The sequence below is a fragment of the Muntiacus reevesi genome, chromosome 9 (genome assembly GCF_963930625.1).
Source record: "Muntiacus reevesi chromosome 9, mMunRee1.1, whole genome shotgun sequence".
NCBI lineage: Eukaryota > Metazoa > Chordata > Mammalia > Artiodactyla > Cervidae > Muntiacus > Muntiacus reevesi.
In genome coordinates, this window is record NC_089257.1 from 34,568,273 (window position 1) to 34,580,575 (window position 12,303).

The following is a 12,303-nucleotide window of genomic DNA, read 5'->3' on the forward strand; positions in this document are numbered from 1 at the left end:
GCCCTGGATCAACATGGTAAAGTCCAGAGCCTTCTTGATTGGGGCTGGGGAAGACGGCCTTCATCAGGGTGGGCCCTGGGCCTGTCTGACCCGGGAGCCCCTTTCCTTCTGGGGAGTCTCTGATGTTACCACTGCCTCCATCATGCTGGGCTTAAGACCCTTCCCTCAGTACCCTGTCTGAAGGAGGTGGGGTCATCAGAAAGCCTGGACAAGGCCAGGGATGCAATGTGAGAAGTAGCTCAGGAACTGCCTGGAAAGCTGGGTTCCAAGTCCTCAGTGTTGGCTGGGGGGATGGGAGGGGGGATTCCAGAGGAACCAGGGCCTGCCTTCCCAGCTCTGACCTCACTGCCTTTTTAGCTAGTGCAAGCCCCATCCCCATTCTCCTATCCCCTAGGCCACTCTCCTCTGATCCCCCAGCCCAGGCAGGTCTTCATCTGAAGCAGTTTCTAGGCTCCTCTCCACCTGGTACCAGTTTAATAGTTGCTCCAACTTTTAAGTCTGTGGTCCCATGAGACCCCTGGATCATCTTCATAGAAGCTGCACAGCATGAATCCACGGTAATCCCCCACTCTTATTTTATGATGTGGGAATAAGTCAAGGAGGGTCCAGAGGAGCCTCCCATCCATCTACCACCCCCAGCCAGGCCACATACCACAATCTCCCTCGGTGGCATAGTGACAGTAGGCATGACATAAACGCAGTCAGTGGGGAAGTCCCCACGCTGCTTGGTCCTCTCGTTGATGCCGCTGGCCCAGCCCGAGTTCATCACCTGTTCGCCCGTGTCGTGGTCCAGGATGAGGAGGTCCCCCTTGGCGAAGCTGAGGAAGCCAGACTCCTCGCCGGCTGGAAGGCAGAGATGGGTGGGGCCGCACAAGGGAGGGGCAGAGAGGTCAGAGATGGGTTGGAACACCTTTATTTGGGCTGATGATCTATAAGCTGCTCCTCCCCACTGGAACTGAGGCCCTGTCCCTCTCAGATCTGCTCAGGAGCCACCTTGCCGCAACCCCCTACACACACACAGACACAGTCATTGGTCGAAAGCCTTCCGTGGCTCCTCACTGGCCTAAAAGAAATTCCTCGACAGATTCACAAGGCCTATTGCTGGCGACCGCCTTCCTGATTTCCTCTGCCTCCCGCTTCTTGCCCCTTCTACCTTTCCTCGCCCATTTCAGCCAAACTGACCTATCTGCTGTTCCCAGCCTCCAACCTGGGCTGTCCAGCCTCTGCTCCGTGATCCCCTCTGCCCCAAACATTCTGCTCACACAAATGTCCTCCCTGAACCCCAGGCTGCATGGGGGCCACCCCCCCACACGCAGGTTCCCATAGGCTCTGAGCTTCCCAGGTCACCGCTCTGTCACAGGGGCTGTCACAGTCTGCTCCCACCCCCTCCCCCCGATGGCAGGGCTGGGGTTCATCTCTTTCTCGAGCCCTGCCCAGGACCTCAAAGGCCTATGGACCAGGGATGCATGGTTTATAGTTGCTATTGCTGTCATCACTTGAAGATGGTATTTGGGGAACACTGAGGAGGAGAGTTCTCCTGATCTCATGTGGAGAAGGTGGCGGGTGATAAGTATTTAGGATCAGGGGAAGGAAGGTTTCCCACAAGGCATAGATCAAAGGCACAGAGGTGAGCTGTTTGGACCATTTGGCATAGCAGGTGTCTGGGGAAGGCGGAGTAACAGGCACTCGAGATCTTGAACACCAGGCCAAGGCCAGGGCATGTGATCTGCCTAACACCCTGACCCAGGGACTAGCAGCCGGTGCCAGGAGCCACTCACCGGGGTTGGGGTTGTCCTGCAGGGCCACCACATACTTAGACCTCTTCCGGAGCCCCTCCAGGAAGGTGACCACTAGGTCACGGATGTCCTCGGCGTTGCTGGAGGTGAAGGTGTACTCATCCCCCTTGATGGTGGCCAGCGTGAAGCTGGGGGCCGCCAACTTCGCTCCCCTGCAGGACCAACACGGAGAACAGGGCCCCGTCGGGGTCAGTCCGGCACAGCCCAGGTCAGAGCAGCCCAGCGAGAGCAAGACACGGCACTCCCTGAAGGAGACCAAGGCCAGCCCAGTCAGAAGCGGCCTGTCCAGAGAGAGGCCGGCCCGGCCAGGGTGACAAAGGGCCCCAGGAGCCATAGCTCAGCCTGACTCACCCATGGCCGGCCAGAGTCACGCACAGTCTGGCGAGGCCTGCCTGGGGAGCTCACTTCCCTTTTGTTGTCTAATTCCTACTTACCCTTTAGGACTCAGCCTAGATACCATTTTCTCCAGGAAGCCCTCCCACAGACCTCAGCACACTGGTCCCTACTTGAAAAGTGGCTTATTTGATGTCCATCTCCCCTCTCAACTGCAGCTACAAGAGAACAAGGATTATCTTGGCACCACTGCATCTGTGCTTGGTCTGAGCTGGATATGACCCAACCCTGGCCCACACTGGATGCAGCTCAGAGACACTCCTACAAGCCCCAGGCAGGGGACAAGGCACTGCCGGGACAAGTCCATTGCAGGACCCACTCCCAATGCTGCTCCTGTGTGCACTGCACCTCTCTGTTTACAAAGGCTCCCATCAACTACGGCATTTATTCCTCACCACTGTTATTCTGTTATTGCAGGAGAGTGAAGACCTCTATTTAAGAGATGAGGACATGGAGGTGAGTCCCACGCAGGCCCCCAGATGCCAGGCCAGCTCTTTTGGCATATGCTCAACTGTCCCTGACTGTCCTAACCACCCACACCCATCTCAGCACAACCAGGAATGTGCCATAAAGACCCCCCCCCATTGGGAGGAAGGTGCCAGGAGTCTGCAGGGCGCAGCACATGCTGTCAATCACGTGTGAGCCGGACAGGCCACTGCATGTCTCTGCATCTTGATGTCCTCTGTGAGGCGGGGGCTTCTCCCCAAGGCCCCCATGACCTGCAGGAAAGACCTCGGAGCCCTCTCCTCCCCACTCTGTCTGACTGCGTCTCCATCTGCCTGCTTCACTTCAGAAAGTGCTGAATCAGGACCCCGCGTTTGAGTCCCACCCCGGCCACTGGTCTCAGTGCAGCTCCGGACAAGTCCCCGCCCTGCGGGGTGTGAGGAGTTAGACTGACCTACTACTGGACACGGCCATGATCTCGGGGAAGGACAGCTCCAGAAGCACCTGCTCCTGCTCATCCACGAAGTAGACACCCGTCCAGTTGACCGCCACGATGACATCGTTCTTGGGGAGGTTGGGGCCTGGGGCAGAGACAGGGGCACTGAGATAGTGCCAGCCCAGCCCCAGGCCCAGCCCTTCCCAATCCTCATAACCACCATGGAGATGGCCAGCCTGGGGTACACTGATGTCCATTTTACAGATGGGGAAACTGAGACTTAGGGAACACAACTTCCCTACAAGCCAAAACCCCAGGTGCGGTGGGAGGAGAGTGCTGGATTAAGGAGCTGGGTTTGCACACTGTCGCTGCCACCTGGTCTCTCAGGCCAAGGCCCTGAGAGCGGTGTGGTAGGATATGGAGGGGGGAGGGTCACACTAACTGAGCCCCAGAGGTTCCCTCCAACCTGATATTTGGTGGTTCTGCAAATCCAGCACCAGCAGAGGGCCTGGTGTGGAGCAGGTGCCTAATGCTGATGCCCAAGGATGGCTAAGCAAATGGCCTGTGTGGGTTTGTGACAGCTGCATCCGCTCTCAACTTCACGGGGTCGGCCACCCCATTCTATACACAGTAGGTGCTTTAATGATCACAATACTCAGTTGTTCCACCCAGTGTGTGGCTGAGCACCTACTAAGTGCCACAGAGCCCTACTGAACTGCAGAGAGGGAGGACCCGCTCAGCACCCTGACCTGGGGACCCAGCAGCCCTGAGAGCAGAAGGCTGGCTGACTGGGGAGTCTGGCCCAGGCCGCTCCCCTCCCCTGACTGTGAGCTGGAGCCCTCGAGGGAAGGATGGGAGGCAGGAGGGCTGGGGGTACCTGAGAACTTGTAGGCTTCGTAAAACCTGGAGAAGAGCAAGGGCCACTTGAAGCGGGCATAGTTGACCACGTCCTCTTTGACCTTCTGAGCATCAGTTCTCCTCTGGGCATAAATACCCTGGAGGTTCACAGACAAGGACAAGGGAGAAAATACATGGCACAAGCTCTGTCCCTGTCCCCAAAGCCAGAAATGGGCCCTGGGCCACTGTGTTCTTGTATGCACCGCGGCCTCACCTCACCCCACCAGCCCACAGCGTCCCCATCACTCTGTCTTCCTCCGATTCCACCAACAGCAGTGAGCCCTTGAGACACAGGGCAGCGAGCAGGAGAGGTGTTTGGGGAACAAGAACATGAGTGGCTAAGAGTGGGGGAGCGGTGCCAGGCATGACCAAGAAGAGGGAGTGGGAAACAGATGGGCAGGAGCCAGGTCGTATGGAACTGTGGGTGAGGCCACCCACCACGGAAGGGCTGGGCATTTAGTGGAAACTGACAGGTGAACCTGAGAGTTAGGAAGGCAGTAGCATGGAGAAAGGTTGGAGCCTGAAGGGGGCAAGCAGCTGGGGGACAATCCAACACTTCCGCAAGAAATGAATGCACCAATGCTTTATTATCTAAAAATATCCTGCTGCATTTTAATAAGAACTTGGTGGTACTGAAGTAGGGCTGAAGTGATCAGAATGAACTTACTGGTTTTTATCACTTAAAAACACAAGCATGGATAAAGACACATGGGTGCCAGCCAGCACCTAAGCGGTTGCATTTCCATGCACTACGAGGGCTCGGAAGCAGTGCCATCCCAGGAGCTGTGATGGGACTTCCCTGGTGGTCCAGTGGTTAAGAATCCACCTTGCAATGCAGAGGATTTAGGTTCGATCCCTGGTCAAGAAACTAAGACCCCACATGCCGCTGAGCAACTAAGCCTACAAGCCACGACTACTGAGCCTGTGTGCTTTGGAGCCCGTGCACCACGACCAGAGAGTCCATGCGCTGCAAGGCAAGACCCACATGACGTAACCAAGATCCTGCATGCTGCAACTAAGACCTCATGCAGCCAAATAAATAAGAAAAAGAAAAGAAAAGAAAAATCGGGAGTTGTGAGCATTCAGGAATAAGGGGCTCAGTGTCTCAAATCTAATCTCCAATAGCTCAGAAAAAATAACGGGTATGTGTGCTGAGAAAGTCACAGCAGAAGTGGGACAGTGTTAAACACTGGGAATCTGGGTGAGGTGTATACTGTACACAGCAGCTCTGATTTTTTTTAGCCTGCAAATTTCTCATAAGCTTGAAATTATCTCAAAATAAAATATGTTTACCTGTCTGACCCTAATAATCACACTAGTTCACATCTATCCACCATACGAGGGGTCTGGCCCAGGGCTCTGGGCCACGCAGGCCAGGGCACTACCATCCAGCGGAGACCCAGTGAGCTCAGTCATGGGCTCCGGGAGGGCAGAGAGCACGCCTTTTTTGCCCACAGCTGAGTCTCCAGGGTCTGCTGCGGTGCCCAACACATGACAAGCACCCCAAACCAAAGGAAGTCATGAACAGTGGCACCCAACCCAGAAAAGGCCACATGTCACATGCCCCTTGGTGGTGGACACCGTGGACCTGGGGAAGGCAGAAGAGCCGAGGTGGGGACGGAGGCTGGAGCTGCTGGGGTCTTCAGCAGCTGACCAGGAGTGAGGGGTGAGGGAGAGGAGGCTGCCAATGTCAGAGAGAGAGGGAGGGGCGGGGAGGAGAACATGCATCTCTTCTGGGGCCACTGAGGACAGGAAGGTCCTTGGGGGTGAGCCAAGCCTAGAAGCAGCGGGGGTGCCAGGAGCATTCGGGTACAGGTGGAGACTTGTGGGCAGCTCACCAGAGAAGGCAGAACTCAGGGGGAGACACACGGGGCTCCCAGGTTAGGGAAGAGGCCGCATGGGGAAGGGGATGATCTTGGAGCCCTCGATAGCTTGTGTGCAAAGGTGATTCTACTCTTATACAACCAGGACCTGGAGATGAGGGGGTGGCCTATGGGTCCGCTCCAGCAGCCAGGGACCCCCACCCCACCAGGCCACCCCTGCTCTACTTAGGGTAGGTCTGTTAATTTAGAACAGAGCTACTCAGGGCTGGTCATGGGCCTGGAGCCTCAAATAAGAGGCAGAGGGAGGCCTGTACCTCAAATTCCCCAGGCAGGAAGTTGGGCCAGAGCTCTTCCAGGGGAGAAAGGAGGTGCATCTCCTAGAAGCTTCTCTAATGTGCAACCACCCTCCTGACTGGCAGGGCTAGTGAGAGCACAGAACTGGATTTGACCCATCTGTGTCCCCGGCGTCCAGCCCAGAGTAGAGAGCACAAAACAGCAGTGAACCGATGTCCACAGTGAAGAAAGGCTGCTGGGAGCCAGGAAGTCAAGGTGCCGTCCTGTCCCCCCAGTCCCGTGGACAAGCAGATGCCAGGTAAGAGCCGGGATCCCTTGGATTTCTCAGGTCCCGACCCCTCGTCCAGGTCACCATAAAGTCCTCCCCTTCGAAGCCCCAGGCCTCTGACCTTCTTGTGGGCCGCGATGGCCAGCTGGGCCCACTTCTCCAGCGTCCTCAGGGGCGTGATCTCGCGGTCAGGGATGTAGGTGGGCACGAGGTTCAGCAGGCGCTCCAGGATCATCTCGGAGCCATAGTCCACGAAGTACTGCTGGGAGGCCAGTTCAGCCAGGTCATCCTCCTGGGTAGGGGGAGAGCTCATCAAAACAGGCTCTGGGAAGCTGTTTCAGGCCACCAAGCCTCCCGTACTTTCAGACCCAGGCCTTGGGGACTCTGCGCTCTCCCTGGTTCACCAGGAGCTCCCGTCTGCTTGGTGGAACCATGAGCAGCCCAAGGGCAGGGTGCCACTTGCCTGCTCCTGGGTCCCCCCTCAGCACCAGCACAGAGCTGAACTATGCCCAAGGCACATGAGCTGACCCAGAGGAAGCCCATCAGTACTGGGTCAGCCACCACATTCTCAGCCTGGAGAGAAGGGCCTGCCCTGGAGAATAGGAGGCCTGGGTATGAGACTGTCAGAGGTGGGTGGAGGTATCACCATGACTACCTCCATCATCACCACGACACTACCTGGGAATGGTCAAGGTATTGAGCAACCCCTGGGCTATACTGCCGAGGCTGAGGAGTGCTAGGTGGGCACTAAGCACTTGCCCCTTTTCTGCCTAAGCCTGGTGCATGGCAGCCCCAGAGATGCCTGCCTGGGGCTCCCTTGGGCTCTGGAAGCAGGAGTGGTAGAGAAAGACTCTTGGGCACCTTGAAGACAGTAGTTTTCCAACTAGCTTAAAGTATTTCAAAATTTTAGCAACTGATATGGCTATATGAATATATTCTGCTTGAATATCAGTTCGCCAACACCAAAACCACCATCATTATCCCCACCACCATCCTCACCACCATCCTCATCACTACCCTTACCACCACCTGCACCATCACTACCTCCACCATTGCCATCTCTGCCACCAACACTTCCCTTCATTTCCATCTTCATTCCTCCACCTAATCACCAACAGAACCATAAATGTCATAAAACCATCAAAAACAAAGCATGCATGTCAATCCTGTCCTCAGAGATAAAAGGATACATGTTTGCAAACTCTGGTCTAAATGAATGGAGCTTTTACTCCTTTAGAGAAATTTCTAGAGTAACTCAGAACAATACAACAGGATGCACAGCATAAGATGGTAGAGTGAAAGGACCTGAGCTCACCTTCTCTCATGAAAATACAAAAACCACAACTAACTGCTGGAAAATCATCAACAAAAAAAGACTGGAACCTACCAGAAAAGATACTCTACTTGCAAAGACAAAGAAGAAGCCACAATGAGACAGTAGGAAGGGTGCGTTCCCCATAAAGTCAAATCCCAAATATCCTGGGTGGGCAACCACAAACTGGAAAACAATTACATTGCAGAAGCAATGAATGAGAGTTCTGAGTCTCATGTCAGGCATCCCAGTGTGGGGGTCTGACCAAGGGAGGAGGAGCCCCCAGAGCATTTGGCTTTGAAGGCCACCTGGGCTTAATTGCAGGAATTTTACAGGACTGGGAGAAACAGACACTCCAGTCTCAGAGGATGAAAACAAGTTTTCACATTCACTTGGACCCAGGGCAAAGCAGCAGCTCCATAGGAACCTGAAGGTCTTGGAGGGTCTCCTGGGGAGGTAGGGGGGACAAATATGGCTCACTGTGAGGACAGGTACACTTGGGGTGGGGGGGACTGGGTATTCTTTGGTATAGAGTTGTCCTGGAGGCCACCATTCTGACATCAAGATGTGGCCCCACCCAACAGCCAAAGGCACCAATTCTGTGATGCACCAGGCCGAACAACCAAAAGGACAGGAACACAGCCCCATCCCATCAGCAGACAGCAGCTTAACGTCTTCCTGAGCCCACAGCCATCTCCTAAATACACCTGTTGACACAGCCTTGCCCACCAGAGGGAAAAGATCCAGCTCTAGCCACCAGTGAGCAGGCACCGGTCCTTCACACCAGGAAGCCCGCACAAGCCTCTTAGACTAGCCCCGTCCACCAGAGGGCAGACACCAAAAGCAAGAGGAACTATAATCCTACAGACTGTGGGACTGCAAACACAGAAAGACAAATTGAGACAGCAGAAGAATATGTTCCTGATGAAGGAACAAGATAAAATGCAGAAGAACTAAGTGAAGGGGAGACAGACAACCTACCTGAAAAAGAATTCAGAGTAATGATGGTAAAGACGATCATCAAAGATCTCAGAAAAAGAATGAAGGCACAGATTGAGAAGATAAAATAAATTTTTAACAAAGAGCTAGAAAATTTAAAGAAAAACAGAGATGAACAATAACTGAAATGAGAAATACACTAGGAGGGAAAATAGAATGAAGCAGAAGAAAGGATAAGTGAGCCAGGAGACGTAACCATGAAAATCACTGCCATAGAACAGAAAGAATAAAAAAAAAAAAATGAAATGAGGACAGTTTAAGAGACCTCTAAGACAACATTAAACACACTAACATTCATGTTATGGGGTCCCAGGAGGAGAAGAGGGAGAGAAAGGGCTGAGAATATACTTGAAGAGATAACAGGTGGAAACTTCTCAAATACAGGAAAGGAAACAGCCACCCAAGTCCATGGGAAGCAAAAAGTCCCATATAGAATAAATTCAGGGAAGAACATGCTGATACATATTAACATACTGACAAAAATTGAAGACAAAAAGAAAATATTAAAAGCAACAAGGGGAAAGCAGCAAATAACATACAAAGGAATACCCATAATGTTATCTGCTGATTTTTCAACAGAAACTCTGCAGGCCAGAAGGGAGTGGCACAATATATTTAAAGTGCTGAAACGGAAAAACCTACAAACAAGAGTACTCAGCAAGGCTCTTACTCACATTCAAGGGAGAAACCAAAAGCTTCACAGATAAGTAGAAGCTAGGAGAATTCCGCACCACCAGACTAACTTTGCAACAAATGCTAAAGAAACTTCTCTAGACAGAAAAGTCTACAACTAGAAACAAGAAAATAATGAATGGGAAAGCTCACTGGTAGAAGCAACCATACAGTAAAGGTAGGAAATTATTTACACACACAGATGGTATCAAACCCAGCAATTGTGAGAAGAGGGTACAAGTGCAGGATATTAGAAATGCATTTGAAATTAAGTGATCAGCAACTTAAAACAATCTTGGATACATGTAGACTGCTATATTGAAGCTTCATGGTAACCACAAACCAAAAATCTACAACAGATACACACACAAAAAGGAAAAAGGAATCTAAATGCAACACTAAATATAGTCATCAAATCACAGGGGGGAAAAAAAAAATCACAAGGGGAGAGAACAAAAGAGGAAGAGAAGAAGCAAGAACTACAAAAACAATCCCAAATCAATTAACAAAATGGCAGTAAGAACATGCGCAAGTGAGTGCTAAGTCACTTCAGTTGTGTCCAACTCTTTGCGACACTATGGGCTGTAGCCTGCCAAGCTCCTTTGCCCATGGGATTCTTCAGGCAAGAATACTGGAATAGGTCACCATGCTCTCCTCCAGGGGATCTTCCCAACCCAGAGACTGAACCAGTGTCTCTTACATTTCCTGCATTGGCAGGCAGGTTCTTTACCACTATCACCACCTAGGAAGCCCCAATAAGAGCATACATATTGGTAATTACCTTACATGAAAATGAATTAAATGTTACAACCAAAAGACATACACTAGCTGAATGGATACAAAACTAAGACCCATGTATATTCTGTCTACAAGAAAACCACTTCAGATGTAGGGACATACACAGACTGAAAGTGAGGGGATGAGAAAACCACATTCCATGCAAATAGACATCAAAAGAAAGCTAGAGTAGTAACACTCCTATTAGACAAAATAGACTTTAAAATAAAGACTGTTATAAAAGACAAAGGAGGACACTACATAATGACCAAGGAACCAATCCAAGAAGAAACTACTATAAATATATATGCACCCAACATAGGGGCACCTCAATATATAAAGAAAATGCTAACAGCCATAAAAGAATGTATTGACAGTAACACAATAATAGTGGAGGACTTTAACACCCCGTTTACATCAATGGACAGATCATCCAGACAGGAAATCAATAAAGAAACACAGGTCTTAAATGACACGTTAGACCAGGTGGACTTAACTGATATTTATAAAGCATTTCACCCAAAAGCAGCAAATGCACATTCTTTTCAAGTGTACACAGAACATTCTCCAGGGTAGATCACATGCTGGGCCATAAAGCTAGCCTTAATAAATAAAAAGTGAAATCACATCAAGCATCTTTTCTGACCATAAAGCTATGAAATTAGAAATCAGCAACAAGAAAAATAATTGTAAAAAAAAAAACACAAACACGTGGAGGATAAACAATATGCTACTTAAAAATATATATATGCTACTAAATAATCAACAGAGAAATCAAAGGGGAAATAAAAAAATTCCTGGAGACAAATAAAAACAAAAACATGATAATCCAAAACCTGTGGAATGCAGCAAAACTATACTAAGAAGGAAGTTCATACAATCTTACATCACATAAGAAGAAAAATCTCAAATAAACAATCTAACATTACACCAAAAGCAACTAGAGAAAGAAGAACAGAGCCTAAAGTTAGTAGAAGGAAGAAAATCATAAAGATCAGAGTAGAAATAAATGACATAGAGACAAAGAAAATAATCCCAAAGATCTTCAAAAAGATAAGACTAATAAACCTTTATCCAGACTCATCAAGAAAAAAAAGGGAGGGGGCAAATCAATAAAATTAGAAATGAAAAAGGAGAAATTACAATACCACAGAAACACAAAGTATTTTGAGACTACTATAACCAACTATATGCCAATAAAATGGACAATCTAGAGGAAATGGACAAATTCTTAGAGATGTACAATCTTCCAGAACTGAACCTAGAAGAAATAGAAAATACAAACAGACCAATCACAAGTACTGACATGGAAACTGTGATTTAAGAACTTCAAACAAACAAAAAATCCAGGACCAGATGCCAGGACCAGAATTAGACCAGACTAATTCTATCAAACATTTAGAGAAGGATTAACATCTATATTTCTGAAACTGTTTCAAAAAATTACAGAGGAAACAACACTCCCAAACTCATTCTATGAGGCCATCATCACCCTGATACCAAAACCAGACAAAGATATCACCAAAAAAAAAAGAAAATCACTGATGAACACAGACACAAAAACCCTCAACAAAATACAAGCAAACCAAATTCAACACTACAGTAAAAGAATCATAAACCATGATCAAGTGAGATTTATCCCAGGGATGCAAAAATTCTTCAATATTGGCAAATCAATATGATCAACCTACTAGACATGCAGAAAACTAAAGAATTAAAACAATAATATGATTAACCTCATACAAGCAGAAAAAGCTTTTGACAGAATTCAACAGCCATATGTGATAAAAACTCTCCAGAAAGTGGGCATAGAGAGAAACTAACTCAACATAACAAAGGCCATATATGACAAAACCAGTGCTAACATCGTTCACCATGGTGAAAAACTGAAAGTATTTCCTTTAAGATCAAGAACTAGAGAAGGATGTCCACTCTTGCCACTTTTCTTCAATGTGGTTTTGGAAGTTGTAGCCATGTCAGAGAAGAAACAGAAATAAAAGGAATCCAAATTGAAAAAGAAGTAAAATAGTCACTGTTTGCATACGGTATGATACTATACAGTAAGTCCCCTACATAGGAATCTTCAGGTTGTGAACTTTCAAAGGTGTAAACGTGTTTGCATGTCCAGGCACATAAGTCAGTTCATGTATCTGGCATACATTGTCACGTGTGCACCCTCTACAAGGGGCTGG

At 49.3% G+C, this 12,303-nt stretch overlaps 1 protein-coding gene across 4 annotated transcripts in view; it reads right to left on the minus strand.

The window, feature by feature from the left end:
* Positions 1-12,303, minus strand: part of MYO7A (myosin VIIA) — a 106,132-nt gene that overhangs the window by 20,520 nt on the left and 73,309 nt on the right. For all 4 annotated transcript variants that reach the window (XM_065944159.1, XM_065944158.1, XM_065944157.1 and 1 more), the window contains 5 exons: positions 6,473-6,643; positions 3,947-4,064; positions 3,088-3,214; positions 1,779-1,948; positions 653-843 (listed from right to left, as the gene is read on the minus strand). In XM_065944159.1, coding sequence (XP_065800231.1) covers positions 653-843; positions 1,779-1,948; positions 3,088-3,214; positions 3,947-4,064; positions 6,473-6,643 — 777 coding nt within the window. The remainder of the gene's footprint in view (positions 1-652; positions 844-1,778; positions 1,949-3,087; positions 3,215-3,946; positions 4,065-6,472; positions 6,644-12,303) is intronic.